Source organism: Cyprinus carpio, chromosome B15, assembly GCF_018340385.1.
Source record: "Cyprinus carpio isolate SPL01 chromosome B15, ASM1834038v1, whole genome shotgun sequence".
NCBI lineage: Eukaryota > Metazoa > Chordata > Actinopteri > Cypriniformes > Cyprinidae > Cyprinus > Cyprinus carpio.
The window spans coordinates 20,636,430-20,657,420 of record NC_056611.1 but is presented as its reverse complement, the minus strand read 5'-3'; the positions used below and the strand labels follow the sequence as shown (position 1 = coordinate 20,657,420).

General features: G+C 36.6%; 1 protein-coding gene across 4 annotated transcripts in view; it reads left to right on the top strand.

Annotated features, from left to right (window-relative positions):
* Positions 1-20,691, top strand: part of nf1a (neurofibromin 1a) — a 64,604-nt gene extending 43,913 nt beyond the window's left edge. For 2 of the 4 annotated variants that reach the window (XM_042739727.1, XM_042739726.1), the window contains 24 exons: positions 3,077-3,509; positions 4,233-4,573; positions 4,961-5,163; positions 5,717-5,910; positions 6,125-6,265; positions 7,707-7,986; positions 8,306-8,520; positions 8,657-8,718; positions 8,814-8,955; positions 10,056-10,157; positions 10,373-10,513; positions 10,670-10,796; positions 11,344-11,475; positions 11,583-11,718; positions 11,851-12,017; positions 12,108-12,230; positions 12,359-12,477; positions 12,668-12,768; positions 13,888-14,030; positions 14,398-14,444; positions 15,034-15,250; positions 15,686-15,763; positions 16,280-16,333; positions 18,055-20,691. In XM_042739727.1, coding sequence (XP_042595661.1) covers positions 3,077-3,509; positions 4,233-4,573; positions 4,961-5,163; positions 5,717-5,910; positions 6,125-6,265; positions 7,707-7,986; positions 8,306-8,520; positions 8,657-8,718; positions 8,814-8,955; positions 10,056-10,157; positions 10,373-10,513; positions 10,670-10,796; positions 11,344-11,475; positions 11,583-11,718; positions 11,851-12,017; positions 12,108-12,230; positions 12,359-12,477; positions 12,668-12,768; positions 13,888-14,030; positions 14,398-14,444; positions 15,034-15,250; positions 15,686-15,763; positions 16,280-16,333; positions 18,055-18,197 — 3,841 coding nt within the window. In that variant the 3' untranslated portion in view covers positions 18,198-20,691. The remainder of the gene's footprint in view (positions 1-3,076; positions 3,510-4,232; positions 4,574-4,960; positions 5,164-5,716; positions 5,911-6,124; positions 6,266-7,706; positions 7,987-8,305; positions 8,521-8,656; positions 8,719-8,813; positions 8,956-10,055; positions 10,158-10,372; positions 10,514-10,669; positions 10,797-11,343; positions 11,476-11,582; positions 11,719-11,850; positions 12,018-12,107; positions 12,231-12,358; positions 12,478-12,667; positions 12,769-13,887; positions 14,031-14,397; positions 14,445-15,033; positions 15,251-15,685; positions 15,764-16,279; positions 16,334-18,054) is intronic. The other 2 variants (XM_042739730.1, XM_042739729.1) reach the window with 1 other exon arrangement.
* Positions 20,692-20,991: the final 300 nt, after the last annotated feature.

Sequence of the window (20,991 nt, the reverse complement as noted above, 5' to 3'; positions counted from 1 at the left end):
GATGATGCCACCAGCAGTTGCTGTTGCTATAAAAGCTAGCTGGGCATTGATAAAACAGCTGATCTCGGCGGCACCAGTTGCAGGCAAACTAGTCGTCGCAGAAGTAATGTTGAGGGCCTCGTACTCTTCTGAGGTGGTGCTGTACATCGGCTCGTTTGTGGTCTGCATTGTCACTGTATTTTGTGATCTGTGTAACAAACAAGTACCATTAGTTACAGGTCATGTTCTTTTGAATATTCTATAGTGGTTAATTTAGCTTTTCAGTACACATTACACTGTCTTAACCAGGCATGATGCAACAAGTTTCCAGTAACAATCCATTTGTCTGTTCAAAGTTAATGTAAAAGGCTTGGCTAACGGAAAAAAAAAACATTATTTATGTACACTAGAGCTTAGATTCTCTGCCCGAGCCCGAGCCCGGACTCGACCCCGCAACCGTCCTCGGGCCGGGTCGGGTCGGGCCCTTGATAAAGCACATCACGTGTCATGCGCAGCGTCTCGTCCACTCGCATTCGCAGTCTCGCACGCGTGACGCATCACACCTGCTGTGCGTGCTGTACTATTCAGTAGCTTAAGTGCCACATGGAGCTTGAAGAATCAAAGAAAAAAAAATAAAACCAGGAGAATTAACTTTGAGCAAGTTTGGAGGAAAATCGGAGGTATGGAAACATTTTAAACTAGTCGTGGGGAGTGACAACATATGTGTTGGCTTTGTCTCGTGCATAAAATGCGGCACGCTGCTTGCCTATGACAGCAAAAAAAAAAAAAAAAAAAAAAAAAAAAAAAAAAAAAAACCGGTCTTAGGCCATCTTTTTCTGTGTTCATCATTGTTCACTGTTTATCTTTTTATTTTTATTTTTTAAGTTTCTTCATTCGGAATTTCAGATCCATTTACGATCCATTCAGTTATATCTGAATAAACAAACAACGCAGTTTACATGCTTCTTCCTTGTCGTATTATTCATTAAGATCATAATTAAAAAATGCACGCACAATTATGAACTTGATAAATGTTACAGATATGTTACTATGCACAAACAAATGCCTTTCAACTTACATGTGCAAAATTCAGAATTAAATGAATGTTGCTGCAATTTGTAAAAAAAGAGTCTGTAGTAGCATACGTGTTTTAGCCATTAAATAAGCACATTTAGTTTCAAGTTTAAGTTTTGTTTTTGAAGAAAGATTTTCTTTAAGGTGAATTTCGTTTAGTATAAATTGTATATTAAATTTAATACATTTTTCATCAACCAATTGCCTGGATTTAATACATAAAAAGCAATATAGCAGACAGTATAATAATGACATGGAGGCGCCGGCGCGCCACGGTCACACATACACATTTAAAACTCACCGAATTTACAAATGCACATCCTGCTTGTTGCTCACACACACATATTATGTTGAAATAACAATATGTTGAAGTAACATTATTAATAATCATTAATCTTTAAGAATATTTAATTGAATGCTGAATGTTGTGCTTGTTCAATTTAATAAAATTAAAACTTTAATTATGATAATTAAAATAATTTAATATTTAATATTGAGTGGCCAATTTTTGCTCATTTATTAATAGTATTTATATATATATATATATATATATTGCGCAGCTTATATATATATATATATATATATATATATATAATAGATATATATATATATATATATATATATATATATAACTGCGCAGCTCCCCCCTGTAGCCTAAATGATCTAGCACAGCAGCACCTGCGTTAAAAAAAAACATCTGGCGCCGCCCCTGGTTATAACGGCCCACATTTTAAAAATGGTCGGGTTTAAATCGGGCTCGGGCTCATAATTACAGTGAACGCTCCGGGCCGGGCCGGGCTCGGACACAACGTGCTCGGGCTCGGGTAGGGTCGGGCTTGATTTGTTGGGCCCGATCTAAGCTCTAATGTACACTACCATTTAAAAGTTTGGGGTCAGAAAGATTTTTTTTTTTTAAGAAGTTGATGCTTTTATTCAGCAAGGATGCCTTAAATTAGTTGTGAGTGACAGTAAAGACATTTCTCTATATATATATATATATATATATATATATATATATATATATACTTCTATCTAAAATTTCAAATTAATGCCTTGCTACTTAAGAATCCTGAATCACATTGGATCATGTTTCCACAAATATTTAAGCAGCACAACTGTTTTCAACATTGATAATAAGAAATGTTTCTTGAGCATCAAATCAGCATTTTGCAGTGATTCCTGAAGGATCATGTGTATGAAAATTCACATGAAAAATTATAATTTCATTTTAGCTGCTTTACTATACCTGTTTTCCTGTATTTTTGATCAAATAAATGCAGTTTTGGTGAGCATAAGAGACTTTTTCCAAAAACATTATAAATTCTCCCCAAACCCAGTCTTCTGAACGGTAGTGTACATAATTTAACATGAGTCTCTATGATTATAATTAAAGTATATGGATTTTAAAATGCGCCAAATTTTTTGTTAAATAATAGTTACGTTTGAAATTCTTTAGCCACTTTAACTGTATAATAAAAACATTAACAAAGATAATGAGTATTTTTTGTTTTCCTGCCTTCTGTTTTCCAAACTCTTAATTACGCATTAGCTTTACAGATAATTGGTGAACTAATAAGTACTTACTAAAGTAGATATGGAGCCTTTTCTATGGACTTATCCGGAGAGGGAGAGCTGGTAGATGAAGAAGAACGACCTGAAGCAATGATGCTTGATATATTGCGATACAGTACACAATCACTTCCTGTCCCCCGCGGTTGTTGATGTTATTTAAGTGTTCTTCAGTTGAGATGCTCTTGACCTGTGGTGAGAACAGTAGAAAACAGGGCTATATTCGATAAACAGGTTTCCATTCTGTGTAAGCTGTCAGAAGTTTGCCATTTAAGGAAAGTGGTGCAGACCGCTCATGTTTGAACTGTTTGAAATGACTAATGCATTGTTGTTTTTGGCATATAGACAATTTTAGACATTATTCACAAAATACACTTCTCAAAGACGTGGAGTGCATTGCCTTTAAAAGCAAAAACACACTAAAATTCAAAATATCGTTGTTGTTTCTCTTTAGGTTCAAAACCGGACAAATCAATGGGGATCTTCTGATCTACCACGTTCTTCTGACGCTCAAACCATACTATGCCAAGCACTATGAGATCGTAGTAGACCTCACCCATGTGGGCCCCAGTAACCGCTTTAAGACTGACTTCTTATCCAAGTGGTTTGTGGTCTTTCCAAACTTTGCCTACGAGAATGTGGCTGCCGTGTACATCTACAACTGCAACACCTGGGTACGAGAGTACACCAAATACCACGAGCGACTGCTGACTGGCTTAAAGGGGAGCAAGAAGCTGCTGTTCATCGACTCGCCTGCACGTCTAGCTGAACACATTGAACCCGAGCTGCAGAAGCTTCCTGCAGCTACCTTGGCGCTGGAAGAAGACCTCAAAGTGTTCCACAATGCCCTGAAACTGGCGCACAAGGACACAAAGGTGTCGATCAAGGTGAGAGCTCATGGATATTTGTAAAATTCAATCCAAATGTTATTTTGGGGGTATTTTAGATAAGTTTCTTAACTTAACCCATATTAAAGCCTATTAGAATTTTCATGTTATGGCCCACAACTGATAAATGGCTAATACTGAAGCTCTATACTTTTCTAAATAAATTTCTATAATAAATGAAAGAAATAATATAGAGCCCTGCACGACATGCAGACAAAAATATATTTATCATGGCCAAGAATTAAGAATTTATTGCCACAAATGTAATTTTATTAATTCAATCACTCAACAAATTAAGTCTTAATGGGAACAAATCCTTAACTTGTGTTCACAATAGACACACACACACACACACAAAATATATATATATATATATATATATATATATATATATATATATATATATATACACAGAAGTATATGTAAGTTCTTCTACATGTCATGTGCAAAGCTCTGTAAAATGATGTAATAATAAAACTAATTATACACAAAAAAGAAATAAATACATTAAAAATTTAATTTGCTTTCAATGCTATAAATGAATTTAAGCACCACAATATAGTATTTTACAATAAAAAAAAAATGGATATTCATTTTGAGATTTTCAGAAGATTTCAGTGTTATTAAATTATTAGTGTTTTTGAATTTAAACTTATATGGTACTACAACCCAAAATGTAAATCCCAGAGTTTTACACTCCTTTTTCTGGCTCATTCTACCTAGGTGGGATCGACAGCTGTTCAGGTGACATCGGCCGAGAGAACGCGGGTCCTGGGACAGCCTGTTTTCCTGAACGACATATACTATGCATCCGAGATCGAGGAGATATGCCTGGTGGACGAGAACCAGTTCACACTGACCATCGCTAACCAGGGCACCCCTCTCACGTTCATGCATCAGGAGTGCGAAGCCATCGTTCAGTCCATCATCCACATCCGCACACGCTGGGAGCTCTCTCAACCAGACTCCATTCCTCAGCACACAAAGATCAGGCCTAAAGATGTTCCTGGCACCCTGCTCAACATCGCCCTCCTCAACCTGGGAAGCTCTGACCCCAGTCTGAGGTGAGAATCAGTTCACTTTGCCTGGCATCTTGGGGGATTGAGTTTTAGGCCATACTCAGGCTGTTTTTCAGCCTAACAACTTGATGGTTTTGGGGGAATGGTCCAATGCGTCCCGCTGTTGTTGTTCTGACAATGAGCCTTTTATCTGCAGGCTTCTGTCTTTGTTTTGGTGAACTGATTAGAAATGCTAATACTGCTCCTTTGTGTCTTTAGTTCAGCTGAGGCGGCTCTTGAACTTGCCACCCCTCAGTTAGAACCAGACAGAACCTGTTATGTAAAAATGAAATGAAATGAGAACTTTAATTTCTACAAAAATGGAAACTAATGTATTCATGTAAATTACTGCTTCTGAAAACGACTTGCTCTTAACAAAAACTCCTTCAACAGGTCAGCTGCGTACAATCTCCTTTGTGCCTTAACCTGCACCTTCAACCTGAAGATTGAAGGCCAGCTTCTGGAAACATCTGGCTTGTGCATCCCAGCCAACAACACCCTTTTTATTGTGTCCATTAGCAAAACGCTAGCAGCTAACGAACCCCACCTCACTCTGGAGTTCCTGGAAGAGTGCATCTCCGGCTTCAGCAAGTCAAGTCAGTGTCACACAAACATAGACTCATAATTTTGCACCTATTGTTAGAAGGTTTGGTGTTAGTAAGATTTCTTATTTTGGAAGAAATGGATACTTTTATTCAACAAGGATGCATTAAATTGACTTATAAAAGTAACTTTTATAAAACTAAAAATCTTGGGAAAAAGTATCATGGTTTCCACAGAAATATTAAGCCGCACAACGTTAATAAAAAATGTTTTTATAGCAGCAAATCAGAATATTAGAAGGATTTCTGAAAGATCATGTGACACTCAATACTTGAGTAATTTTCGCTGAAAATTCAGCTTTGCCATCACAGGAATACATTTTATTTTAAAATAAAGTTATTTAATGTAATATTTCACAATATCACTGTTTTTTTACTTTGTTTTTGATCAAATAAATACACCCTAAGAGACTTCTTCCGAAAACAGTAAAAAATCTTACTGATCCCAAAACAGAAATAATTTTTTAAATAAGATGATGGTCATTGCAAAGCATCATTTTTGTGTCATTTGTTACAAAAATGTTGTATTTTCTTTTGGGTGCTTTAGGCATTGAGCTGAAGCATCTGTGTCTGGAGTATATGACTCCTTGGCTGCGTAATTTGGTGCGCTTTTGTAAACACAATGACGATGCCAAACGGCAGCGTGTAACGGCTATCCTGGACAAACTCATTACTATGACCATCAATGAGAAGCAGATGTACCCCTCCATACAGGCGAAGATATGGGGCAGCTTGGGTCAGGTAAGCCTTTCAAACAATTGTAAAGTTTCCCCTAGTTTTATTGAAGGAATTAGATTTTGTGAGCTTATTCCATCCAAAAAGTTTCAAACAGGCATTACAATGACAAATGCCTTTAAACTCGAACACCTCTGTATATTTCTATAGTAATTCGGCCCATGTCTATAGAAACTCGCAACTCAGCAGTTACAGAATGCACCATTTTTTATGTTTATAGATCACAGACCTGCTTGATGTGGTGTTGGATAGCTTCATAAAGACTAGTGCTACTGGGGGTTTGGGATCCATCAAGGCTGAAGTGATGGCTGACACAGCTGTAGCTCTGGCTTCAGGAAACGTCAAGCTGGTGTCCAGCAAGGTAAGCATTTACTGGTCACAATATTATGTGAATTTATGTTTTTAATATATTATTAAATATGATGCTGATCCTAAGATAACATACTTTAGCATCTCAGTTAGTTTGTACTGAAATACTAAATCTTGCTGCATTGCTGAGGTGCAGTGAATGATTTAGAGCATGGAAAATGCAACAGATCCGAAACCAAAATGTACAATTTAGTTTTTTTCTTCCTACTGTATATATATATATATATATATATATATATATATATATATATATATATGTATATATATATATATATATATATATATAAAAAGAAAAGATTTTTAAAAAAAAATTATTTTGTTATAAAGTTATTAATTTGTTTATCCCAAGATGATTCAAAATGCCCCGGAACATCTTGACTTATATTGCATGCATTTTTGCATAATTTCATCCAATTTATCTCAGTTGAAATGTTTGCTTCTGTTTAACATCATGCAATATTCAGTTATGATATTACTATATTCAATTATCCACTAAACCAATTTTATTTCTTGTTAACATATCATCTAAATGTCCTACAGGTCTTTTAGGTTAATTTCTAGCCCACTAACACTTTTAAACAGATTTCGACTTACCGCTTAAAGTGTTTCTGGCTCTTGTGTTCCTGAATCATTCCTCTTGTGATCTTATCCAGGCTGACTAGCTCTTCTGCCCAACATCTATTATCCTAAGTGTTGTGCACAAATGCCCAATTTGTATGTGTGCGCACAGACAGACAATAGTTAGCCAGCGGGGCAGTCGCTCCTATTATATGGGCAACTGTTAGTCATTACGCTCAATGGACGTCATTGTCAGACATTTGGGCAGAGGGAGAGCCGCATTTGCGAATTGGATAACTTTAGCCCCTCGGTCTTTATGATTCTTGATTGACGCAGTTATCATACTAGATATTTTTCAGTAGTTGAAGATACTTACTTGTTTTCCCAAATGCTCAGCTATGCTGAAAAGCTAAATATTGTTTGGTTAACATGTGCCAGCCACTGCTGATGTCACAGCGGGCAGAACAAGGACAGGCTTTGTCCAGTTGTTGCGTTTGCTTTTCTAAGACTCGTATAGCAGCTGGACACTGAGGTTAAATGAGGGACCAAGTATAATCTTATTGAGAGAGAGCAGATGATGTTTAGGTGCATGTCACAGAGTGAAAATAAAAGGCACACTGTCTATATTTGTTTTTATATTGGAGTAGTTCCTAATTTGTGGTTTGTTTGAAATGATGAATTATGCTTTTTGTAAAGAGTCCAGTCATTGTTTTGCTCATTTTGAAAGCTTAAAATTGTTAAAAAATATATTGTTCAATTTAACACTCAAGACTCTTTAGTTTTAATCAGTGACTAATTAAAGTGAAATAAAGCCCATATTTGTAATGTGTAATTTGTAAAAAAAACCTACAAATTTCTTTAATCATTTATTTCAGGTGATTGGCCGGATGTGTAAGATCATTGATAAGACGTGTCTGTCCCCCACCCCCACCCTTGAGCAGCACCTGATGTGGGACGACATCGCCATCCTGGCCCGTTACATGCTCATGCTCTCCTTCAACAACTCTCTGGACGTGGCCGCTCATCTGCCCTACCTGTTCCATGTGGTCACTCTTCTGGTGGCCACCGGCCCGCTGTCACTCCGAGCGTCAACGCATGGCCTCGTTATCAACATCATTCACTCGCTCTGTACCTGCTCACAGCTCAACTTCAGCGGTGAGAAATCACTCACAGAAAGCGAGGGTTTTAAAGGAATAGTTGGCCAAAAAATTTACATTTGGTCATCCAACTTAGATACAGTAATGATACTGAATCTTTTTGTTGCAATTTGACAGATTTAATGTAAAAAGGGGCATTTTTGTGCCAACATTTTGATTTTGAATAAATATGCCTTGCATGTATGTGCTACATGGCAGTGTACTCCTTACATTGTTATGCAGTAAGTGCTGATTTATTTGTTTGCTAGACATTAGGTTGTTTTAACGTGAGATGATCTGTCTGATTTTTTTTGGTGTTCTGGTTTCTGCCTTTGCAGAGGAGACTAAACAGGTGCTGCGTCTGAGTCTGACTGAGTTCTCCCTGCCCAAGTTCTACCTGCTGTTTGGCATCAGTAAGGTCAAATCTGCGGCAGTGATTGCCTTCCGCTCCAGCTACAGAGACCGCTCGTTCTCCCCCGGCTCCTATGAGAGAGAGACCTTCGCTCTTTCTTCCCTGGAAACAGTTACAGAGGCTCTTTTGGAGATTATGGAGGTTAGTTACTGCTGCTGTTATTTTAAAGTATTTGTCATCTTTTTATGTATCTCCAGCACTGTGCTGATCTTCTTGAATTCCATATTTTTCGAAGCTTTTTATGTATGTTATTTAAACAATTATTGTTTTTCCCCAGGCCTGTATGAGGGACATTCCTGGATGCAAATGGTTGGATCAGTGGACCGAATTGGCACAAAAGTGTGTTGAAAACTAGTTTTTGTGAAGCAGTTACAACTGAAAATCACAGTACAATCACATTTAATTAGCTAATTGTATTTTCTTTTCTTGGATAGGTTTGCATTCCAGTATAACCCATCTCTTCAGCCTCGGGCGCTGGTGGTGTTCGGCTGCATCAGTAAACGTGTGACTCATGGACAGCTCAAACAGATCATTCGTATTCTCAGTAAAGCCAGCCCTCTGCTCAGCATTGATCGGGTCTGTTTTTCTCTCTCAAACTACCTCATTTTAGATAGATTTGATTGTAATCGGCTCGATTCGTTTGTTTTGGTGCATTTATATAACGTGGTCTTTGATCTCTGATGTTTACTTTTTGATCAAATTCATTGAACACCATAGCTGTGCACTATTTAGAACAGAATATGAATTTTTTTTGTTTTTTGGGGATTTGAGGTCATCAGGATGCAGAATAATTCTTATTTAAATTAATTGAGGTAGAATTTTTAATGCACTATTGCCCATATTGCCCACTGGGGGTATGTCCACACTTATTAAAATATTATTATTAATCAATGTTTAAAATGCCACCTATGAAAATTAGCAGGCAGTTTATGCATATTTATTTATATTTCATAAATTAGGTCACATTGAGTTAAATTTTTTGAATAAATTACAATTTAAAAACAATAATCGTTAAGTAATATTTGTTAGTGTTAAATTGTATTTCACAATATTACTGTTTTTTGTATTTTTGATCAACTACATGCAACCTTGGTGAGATTTATTTCAGGAAAAAAAAAAAAAAGAACAACCCCAGCTTTCAAATGGTAGTGTATTATATACTCAGTAAATTAAGATTTTTGTTTTTATAAAAACATTCAGTCTGGTCAACTTCAAATCTATTTTGATAACTGTGGAAATGTTGTCAGTACTAAGCAAAGTTTAGGGGAATGCATTCAATGAGTTACTGGAAAAGTTACATAAGACTAAATTAATAGATGTAATTAGCCATGGTTTGTCACCACATGTCAAACTGCTTGGACTCATGATATTTCTCTATTGTTGAATTTCCTCTTCCTGTAATTTCAAATTTAAATTCCTACTCATTAATTGAAAGGCAGTTCTTAAACAATTGCCCAGTGTTTAAATACGCAAAATGATAGACATCTTTTGTAGTGTTGTTTTGTAGTATTGTGACTGTAGGTTATCTGGAAATGGTGAATATCTGGGTTGTTTGTGATTCAGGTCTGTGCAGAATGCAGTGCAGTGCTAGTCTAACTGCTGTAGTGTCATTCTGTCAGACTATTTGCTGGCGTCATGCTCCGCTGCTCTGTCTGATTAATGCTGCTCCTGCACAGGGGCTGGAGAGCTGCTTAAAGGGGCCGGATAATTACAACAGCCAGGTTCTCATTGAGGCCACCGTCATCGCTCTCACAAAACTACAGCCTCTCCTCGATCAGGTGCAGTCATGTTGTATGCTGGATTCAATTATTTAAACATCAGCAGTTATTACCTCTGATGTAACAAGACAGTAAAATTGTTTTCATTTATGGAGACATGCATGAGTGTTTAGGAAAACTAGTTTGAAAATATCTTTGCAATTCAGTTTGGTGGTGCAGAAATGACACACTTAACGTATTAATAGATTTGTGTGTACGTGTCTAATGATCTGCAGGACTCTCCCATGCATAAAGCTCTGTTCTGGGTGGCTGTGGCTGTACTTCAGTTGGATGAAGTGAATCTGTATTCTGCCGGAACCGCCCTACTGGAGCAGAACCTGCACACACTGGACAACCACCGGGTGTTTAATGATAAGGTGCCCGACTGAAATCCTCATTTCGACAACCACAGACTCCAAACTTGTTTTTTTGATACTCTTGGTATTATTATTAGTGATAGATAAAATATCAAGGTGGTAGAATGTAAAACTCTAAGCAGTTATCTTCATAAAAACATTTCCACCCCTTTATAGAGTCCCGAGGAGGTCTTCATGGAGATCCGGAAGCCTCTGGAATGGCATTGTAAACAAATGGACCATTTTGTGGGACTTAACTTTGCCTCCAACTTCAACTTTGCATTAGTGGGGCACTTGCTCAAAGGTAATAATAAAAAATCAGTGGATCACACTGGAGTATTAATATTTCCATTAAGAATGTGCATTGCCTGCTATGTACAAATGAATAAAAAAAAAAAAATCAGGGTCAACATGCATTTATTTAAATTTGACTTATAACTAATATCTGGTTTAAAACTAATCTGTTCAAGTGTTTCAGAGGGATATTATTATTATTATTATTATTATAAATTGGGTTTAACATGCCATTTTATTTTTTCTTTTATTTTTTAAATGCAATTTTAGTTAATTTTATTTTGTCATATTATTTAAATATTTCCAAAGGGTTGAATTCAAAAGTTGAATATTAAAATAAACTAAATTATGATGATGATGATGATTATTATTATTATTATCCATGTTGAACCTGATTTATTTATTTTTTTTAACTTTTTTTTTTCATTCTTCTGGGTTGTTGAATTTATGCATTACTGCTGTATAAACAGACCACTTGATGCATTGAGCATTTGCAGTTCATCAGTGAAAGGTCTTTAATGTGTCTGGTTCCTCATATTTGTCTTTTCTTCATTTAGGATACAGACATCCCTCTTCCACTACTGTGGCCAGGACAGTCCGTATCCTTCATACGCTCCTGGGCCTGGTGGGAAAACACCGTAGCTGTGACAAGTTTGAGGTGAACACGCAGAGTGTGGCCTATCTGGCAGGTACATTAAAGCCAGCACAACCTTAAGCAAACAATCACAACCTGTTATGAAGATAGATATGCATCTACATTCAGATGCAAACATCTAAACTGTATGTGTGTGTATAGCTTTGCTCACAGTGTCAGAGGAGGTGAGGAGCCGCTGCAGTCTGAAGCACAGGAAGTCATTACTGCTTTCAGAAGTTACCATGGAAAACTTTCCCATGGACACGTACTCCGTGTACGACACTGAACCTGGATGCAGGTGAGAATTTTTCATCAAACAGGTTTGAATTTTCTGTTTTCGTTGTTTTTCCAACCAAACTATATAAATTTTTTTTTAATTGCTTTTTATTTTTTTGTTGCTTGTTGATTTTCACACTCTCTTATGTGTCAGGCTACTGCGTGAAAACCAGCCCTGGGCTTCTCCGAAAGTGTCAGAGCGCAGTCTTGCACCTCCGTACTCTGCAATGGGGCAGACCAGCCTTCGCCCACGCAAATCCATGAGCGTAGACATGGGCCAGCCGTCACAGGCCAATGCGAAGAAACTTCTGGGTATTAGCGGTCTGATGACTTCATTCTTTCTAAGAGGCTCTTAAACATGCTGCAGCTTTACTTTAGCTTCATACTTAAGTGCTTTTATTTTTATTCTAGGCACTAGAAAGAGTTTTGACCACCTGATTTCGGACTCAAAAGCCCCAAAGAGGCCAGACATGGAGTCAGGCATCACCACACCTCCAAAGATGAGACGAGTTTCTGAAAATGACTATGAGATAGGTGAGTTTTTCTACAATTATGAATTAAATGTGTTATGCTACAGGCCAGTGCTAATCTATATGCAGTAATTGATAATTAGGCTTTGAAATGAGAGAGGTTGAATTGCCAACACCTCTTCTTTATTCCAGAAACTCAGCGAATAGCCAACTCCCATTTACGCAAAGTTTCTGTGTCTGAGTCCAATGTCCTCCTAGACGAGAATGTTCTCACAGACCCGAAGATCCAGACACTGCTCCTTACTGTACTGGTGTGTGCTCCATACTACTTTTCATTGCACTTGAACTTGTGCTTTAAATCCTTCTACAGGTGGAATTGTCTTTGTATATTAAAAATTTTTTTTTTGGCGCTATTCCCTTATGTTTAGCTATCTTTCCCATCTATGGTGGTTTTTATATTATGCTTACTGTTGTATAGTGAAGTGTTGTTTTTAATTGCAGGCAACACTGGTGAAGTACACTACGGATGAGTTTCATCAGCGGATCCTGTATGAGTATTTGGCCGAGGCCAGTGTGGTGTTCCCCAAGGTCTTTCCAGTAGTGTGAGTGTCTGCCATATTACATACCAACACGTCACTCTGAGTCATTCAAGATCCATTAATCTCATATTATTTCCCATGCTAAAAGTATTTAATGAGTTTCAGGGTTGTGTTGACATCAGTGGAAAGATAAAGAAATGAGGTGTTAACCATTTTTTTTGTAAAATTATCCAACAGGTTTGAATGTTTAAAATAGGTAAAGAGTTAGTTCACCCCGAAATGAAACTCACCCTCATGTCGTTCCAAACCCATAAGATATTTGTTCATCTTTGGAACACAAATGAAGATATTTTTAATGAAATCTGTAAGATTTGTCCATCCGCTGAAACATTTGCAACACGTTTAATCCAAGTCTTCTGAAGAGACATGATCATTTTATATAATGAGCAGAATTAATTTAGTTTTTTTTCCACATATAAACATTCATCAACGAACATTGCCAGTCATTTGTTCTCATGTCAAGCAAGCATGCTTGAGCTTCTGTGGCCAAATTTGAATGCTCTAAAAGCCTAAAATAAACATATAAAGCTGCTTAATATTTTGTTAGAAACCATTTTTTTGAATTATTTAATGAATAAAAAGTTAAAAAACAACAGCAGATCTTTTGCGAAACTATAAATTACTTTACTGTGACTTTTGATTAAGTGAATGCATCCTTGTTGAATAAAACTATTAATTTCTCATAACAATCTAACTGGGCCCAAACCATTGAAACGGTAATGTATGTTTGTGTGTAAATGAAGTATCTTTTTGCATACACTTGATATGGAAAGAATGTCACGACACAATTTTTGAAAAAATATGCGGAAAGTGTCTTTACTGTAATGTACAGCTACAGATTCATACTACTCCCAAATCACTAATTGTCATAAACGAGTGTGTTTACATTTTCAAATAATAATCCACTAGCCAATTGTGTTCCATGAAAATAAAAATTTAAAGAATGCGGTGTGTTATTGTTTTGTACTACACCACCATAACAATACGTTTTTAGGTCAACTTGGATAATTTACACTAATTAGCTTTCGCAATATGCATGAAAATGATCCGGTCTGTTGTATATTCAGTTTTGGCCCTGTAGTTTGACATTAATTTTGCCTGTGTCATTTTTATCCATTATAGCCACAACCTGCTGGACTCCAAATTAAGCACCGTCCTTTCCATGTGCCAGGACCCCAACCTCCTGAACCCCGTCCATGGCATCATTCAGAATGTGGTTTATCATGAGGAGTCTCCTCCCCAATACCAGCCATCCTGCTTGCAAAGTAAAGCCACTCTCTCCAGTCATCTCTTAACATTCACATTTCTTGCCAGATGCTTTCTTAATTGTCTAAAAAGCAAGTTTTTAAAAGTAGCACTGTCAACTTATCATATTAATGTAGTGCTATTAATTTGTATTTTTTATTTAAAAATGCAAATATTGATAGACCGTTAATTATTATTAAATAGATTTTGCATGTAATTGCAATTTTTAATCGATTATCAACACTAGTTTAGATTATTATTTTTTTTTTTTACGTCTTGTTTAGAGTTACTTCAACTTCTGACTGATTTCCTTTTTGTCTTTTGATTCTTCATCACTCTCTTGCTCTGTCATCCGTCTCTGCTGTCACCTCTGTCTTTGTCTCACAGGTTTCGGTTTCAACGGTCTTTGGAGGTTTGCCGGGCCCTTCTCTAAGGTATGATTAACTGCTCCCATAAACACTTCATTTTCCAACAGAGCGCAGTGAAGAAATTGTGTGCTGCGGTCTCTCTGCAGCTTTCTAGATTTATTGGCCAAAACGGCTTCCCCAAACATCTCCCGCACCCATCCTGTGTCTGTGCCCTCTTACTCTCCCACAGATCTGCTGTGGTTTAAAAAGTTGTAAATGACAGGGATGTATTGCTTATATATCCCTCGCTGAAGGAACTATTTTCCTTTCATGGCTCAACAATAATGATCTGTTTCATCCTGCCTTGTCAGACCAGTAATTCAGGTTTTTACTTGCCCTGCCATTATTTTATACGTTATAATGTTTATTATTATATATTAATTGAATTTTCCTAAATATCTACTGGAATAGACTGGAATAACCACAGCAAATCCTAAATATCTAGGTTATTCCAGTCATTAAATGTTGTCACTATTGCTATTGCTCATACTTAAACTCATAATGATGAAACAATTGAAAAATATCCCTCAGATTTCCTTGTGTCTTATCTAGTGACCCAAATATGTTAAATAAAGCTAAATCATTAAGTCACTCCTGCTTTTACTCATTCCAACAGCAAACCCAAATTCCAGACTATGCCGAGCTTGTGGTTAAGTTCCTAGATGCTTTGATTGACACTTACCTTCCTGGTATCGAAGAAGAAGGAGGGGAGGAGTCACTGCGCACACCCACCTCTCCATATCCGCCCACCGTCCAGAGCCAGCTCAGCATCACGGCCAACCTCAACCTGTCCAACTCCATGACGTCTCTCGCCACCTCACAGCACTCACCAGGTCAGTGCTCACTTCCTGAATCACTACACACACACATAGGCGCAAATGAGTCTCTAGTTTCTCACTTAACTTCACACTTCACCTTCTTCCCGAGCTACTCAGACCTGCTCACGTAAATGTGATTACGTGATTCACGATAACCCTAACACATGTGATGTCGTTGCGACATACCCTAGCAATAAAAAATAACACAGTAACTGCTCTGATTGGAAACATGCTGCATTAGCAGTTTTCAGTGCTTTTCTGTCTACTTTCACATCTTGAGGTCAGTTTACAGTTTGTCGGGCTTCGCTAGACGTGCAAGATTTAGAGTAGACCATTGTACGGGGCTTTGACTGGTTGTGTGTGCATTTGACACCTTTGCTTTGCGTTTGTATCTTCATTAACCTCACTGCATTCTGTCTCCTTTTCATTGGGAATGTGCTGTCGGTTCAGAGGGCCCTATAGTTTATAGACGGTCCCCAACTCTCTCCCATCCACGAACCACAGAGGAGGTGCCACCGAAAACAGCTGGTACAAACCTGAACTATAGAGCTGTGTTGGGCAATTAATGTCCGGTTCTATAGTTTGCGAACTGTGGTAACTTATTTAAGTGCCTATTTCTTGTCTTTACTTTTTTTCAGTGGTGGCAGTGTGATACTATTCAGTTTAAATTGGCCATTAAAGGGTGTATTTTAATTACGGAGGTATTTCTATATAGGTGTATATGTAACAAGTCATTAGCTGATCCAAGCAAGCACTTAAGTGAATGTCTAAAACGCATTCCTTCTCACTAATTTCTCCTTTTGATATGGATTTAATCTGCATTTTGAGCTAATATCAACTACTGCTTAGCTTCACTGTTCAGCAGAACTCTGCTTTTGTTGGTCATTTAGAGTAAAATGCAAAAAGTTCGATATATTTGTAAGCTGCCATTTTTATTTTGATTTCCTGATTCTTCCATTCATCTGTCCTTCCTGTCCTCTTTTGAGTTGTGAATGTGTCACTCATGTCTTTTTTTTTTTTTCTTTTCTACTCTCTCTGTGTGAGCCTGTCTGCCTTGCTCTAAGTCGGCTGTATTCCCACCTCACCTCGTCCTCCCAGGTACTCATCGACCTCTGTTGTGTGAAAATAGCAGTTGTTGCCATTGGCAGGGTGTTTGAATTGTAAATCTGCTGCTGGAGTCAGTAGTAGGTGCTACTGTCAGATCAAAGCAAGAGGGGCTGCTTTAACAGGAAGTGTGAAGAGAGATCACAAGGGCCTGATATTAAATGCAGCCGAGGACAGATCATTTGCAGTTTCAAAAGCATTCTGAAAGGCTTTTCACGCTTGAAATGGTTAGGCCATTGTCATTTTTAACCCTTGGTTAATTTAAGTCTTCATGTCTAAAAAAAAATGTATACTGTATATAAATATACAGTAGTCAACAGTTGATCAAAAAAGTTCATCAGAGTTGTCCTAAAACAAGAACGCATTTTGGTTTTAGGACAACTTTGATGAAAGGTTTTAATCCACTTCAAGTGTTGACTAGTGTATATGAATTCTGTTACTTGCCTCACTTATTTATTACAAAAAAAAAAAAAAACTTAAAATATACACATTCATATTTATTATATATAATCTATATATTGTTTTAATGATAAAAATCAACAATTATGCGATTAATCTCTTTTATTTAATTGTGTCTAATTTGATTTTATATGTTTATTATATGTTAGTTAAATATTTTATACATTAATGATATTATGCCATTTTTATTTAGTTTAATATAGATAGGATTGATTATTTTATTGTTTAAATATTTTCTTACTTAACTTACCCCCGGTTTCACAGACAAAGCTTAAGACTAATCCTAGACTAAAATGTAAGTCTGAGCTGTTTCAACTGGAAGAAACTTGCACTGACTGATCTTAAAATATATCAATGCCTTTGTTTTTTTTTCTCCAGATCCAAGTACGTTTATTAAAATTACTTAAATGTCTTAATTGAATTATGGCTTAGAAACCAGGCCTATATCCTCTTCATCCCGTGAGAGACATAAGGCACTGTTTATATATTTTATATCATTTTAAATGTGTATTTTTGTAATATAAATAATGTAAATAAATTAAATTAATTTTATTTTAATAATATTACAATTAATTCAAAGTAAGATTAATTTGTCATTAATACATATATAATGTAATTTGTTTTTTATATTTTACAATTTATATTTAAATTGATACATACTAAGGCAGTTTATGTTTGGCTGTCTATTGCTAAATAACTTGACCACATTGTTTCTTTGTTGTATATTTTGGCACCACAGTTTGGCTTTAGCACCCAGCTAAAATCATAACCCAAAGTTTAAAGCAGTGTGGACTTAAAAATTACAAGTGTGAAATCTTATAAAAGACATTAACCCAGTGTTAAACAGAGCGTGAAAAGCCTTTTATAGTTTACAGTTTGTAAATTTGAACCTGTGAGAATAGTAATGCTGATATATGCCTTATAATAATTTACACAAGGACAACAAGCACATTTTAAAAGCACACTTATGTCTCATATCATGAATGCTCGCAGGATCCCAGCATGAGACTTTCTCGTCTGTGTGATAATCCAGTGCACTGGGACACCTGCTGTTCAATATGTGTACTTAAAGTTAGACTCCATGTCAAAGCTTATGTCTGTGAATCCTGACCAAATGCTCGAGTTAATGTTTTACATTTGATAAACGTAAATTAAGATTAAACAATTATTGTGAAGGTAATTGATTCAATTTAAGTTTTTGAGTAAGAAACCGGTAAATGTTGTGACTGGTGTTACATAGCATCTCTCTCCTGCAGGCATCGACAAGGAGAACGTTGAGATTTCTCCCACCTCGAGTCTCTCCACTAGTGGGCGAGCAAGACACGGGTCAGCCAGCCAGGTGCAGAAGCAGCGTAGTGCAGGCAGCTTCAAACGGCCAAGCATCAAAAAGATCGTCTGAGAAGATCTGAAGCATTTCTAGCTATTCCGCAGCCATCGTTCTTCTCCACGAATCCTTTTTGCTTTCCGTCGTCCAGTTAACAAGGTTCCTGCATTGAAGAACCGCTTAAGTGTTTGTTTTTTTTAATACCAGTTGAAGCTTGCCACACACTTGCCTAAATGAACTACTTCAGGAGAATGCACTGAACTCTCCGTGATGCACTCAACATCGAAAATGTCTTGGGACCGACCACATTGAAATGCTAAATCTGTCCAGTTGAGGCGTCCACTCTTCGTTTTGCACAAACTTGAGATTATGTCCTCATCGATGTCTGAAAGAAACACAAGAATGAGAAACTGATCTGATCAACCACTACAGCAAACAGATGACCAACCGTGTGGAGACTCGCAGGCTCATTATCCTGGCCTGGCATCCGGCCTTTTTCCATTTCGTCCCGGACCCAATACGGGATGGACGCGTGGCCTGTCCTGTCCTGATATCCACAGGCTTGAAATCTGGATGGCGATCCAAGATTATATGTGTACTATATTATTGACGATAATAACGATCACATGTTTTTGGGTTCTTATTTTATCCATTGTGTGCCTTTGTCAGGGTTTTCAGCTGTGTATAGTTTGTAAAATAGGCAAGACCATGCTAAGGAAGGGAAAACAGGTACTAATTATGAAAACATGTTGCGGCTTTAACATTTACCATATTGGCCATATATCGCTACGGTGTAAACCGTACCATGTGACCATCAACTACAAGAATATCATATTGCAGCATCTAAATATTTATTCTGTAAATGTAGATAATGTTTTCGGAGATCACATGAAGGTTTGCTTTACGATCGTTATCAGCAGCGGATGACGAATTTTTTTTTTCCCAAAATGCACAAATCAAACACGACAAATTGGCATTAATATTCACGTTTTAGCATTGTCTCACTGCGGTGCAATATGTTTTTTATTTGTTTCGTTGAACACTATGTGTGTATACAAATTGCACATGATTTAAGTGTGTGATCAGGAAATATCCATGCACACTTTGACCTTCCCCTGTTCCCGTCTCACTAACAGCTCACATACGGAACAGGAATCCCAATCCCACCACAAGCTGACATAGTAACATTGCACCAAAGACTAGTTTGCAATATAGTAAGGGGAAACTGTTGTGAACTCCATTTTGTATATTTTTATGTCCGTCTCGTCTATGTTGTATGCCTTAAATAATTATTTCTTCCATACAGTTCTCATTAGCTTTGTAACCATGTTTTTGGCATTTAATTGAATTGTTTTCTCACTCGTCGCCTAACTAGTGAATTGCAAAATTAAACAAAATTGTGCCATTTAAGTTGGAATTAACATGCCATTTGCAGGGCTTCACGGTGTATTTAACATACAATGGCCATCAGAATTGTGAAAAAAGGGGGCGATTTTTGTGTGCAATATGTTTTCTGCATTACTTTTCTGTCATTATTATGCCAATCTGCAAATCTACAAGGAAGAGACGGTAGTGTACCTAGTAAAAGACTCAAGTACATTGTCTCTTTGAAGTGCTTATTAAAGGGAAACTTGTATTACTAAAGAAAAGGGTACCTGCCAAATGTTTGAGGATGGAATATTTATGCATAATTTTAATTTTATGTTTCTGAAAGGAATGCATTGAAATACTAGATGTTTCACATTTAAAATTGGGACCAAATCAATATCATTTTTCCATTTCATTTTACATTTTCCTATGTTTTACAACGTACTATACTGCAGGTCCAAAAATGTACGTTCATGCTGACTTGTGGTCATTTTAGGGCATCATGTATTTACAGTGAAATATCGTCTCAACAGCAGATTTCAGATCACAATGATCAAAAATGAAACTTGAAATGTTTATTCTATATCTCGTTATGGCGAATTTCACATCAGTTCATGTCAAATTTACAGTTTTTAAGATAAATTGAAAATTTGAAGGAAAAATGACCCAAGGGAGTGTTTGAAGTTTAAGATTTGTCTTCTTTTTTTGCATCCATTACTCTGAATAACCAGAATATAACTCCTTTTTCTTGAATCTTAATGTTGCATTGCTACTACCAATCGGAAACTGACCTAATCTGATATGTCAAAACTTTAAGACAATAATAAAGGCATAGTCCTGACTGCCATGATGGCGGATAGGACAAATGACATGCCCCTAAGCCTTTTAAATTGCGTATGTAATTAAACCGTCTTATGTTCTCATTATAAACAGACTAAAAAAGTGGTTTATTTTATAGAATTCAAAATGTGTGTTTGTCTGATGCATTGCCACGTTTTTAATTGCATTGGTCATCTGTAAACAATGTATCTGTCACCTGTAAATATGTTTGTGTAAAATTGGAAGGTATATAAATACAAGTGTAAATAAATGTGATATTGTATTACTTGCTTTTTTGTAAAGCGGTTAGTTGCTGTACATGTATAACATGGCAATTTAATTATACCAGTGTTCGTAATAAAAGTTTCCCTCAGCCCTGTTACCCTGTGGAATCATTTTTTACTCTACATTTCTAACTGGGTTTTATTAGAGGGAAAGAAATGTTTAAATACCAAGAAGATACCTGTATCAGAAGTTTATCACCTCAGAAACTGCCAAACAACCTGTGCAAAAACAAAAAGTTTGAGAGGTTTGAAGTTTTAATGATTTTGTATTGATAAAGCTGTCAAAAAACTTGCCTATAACCTCGCTTCAGGCCCAGGGGCATTGTAATGAAATCTAAACACTAAGAGATACTATGTGCATTAAATTCATCCATTTTAACAACACTTAAAGTGATTAC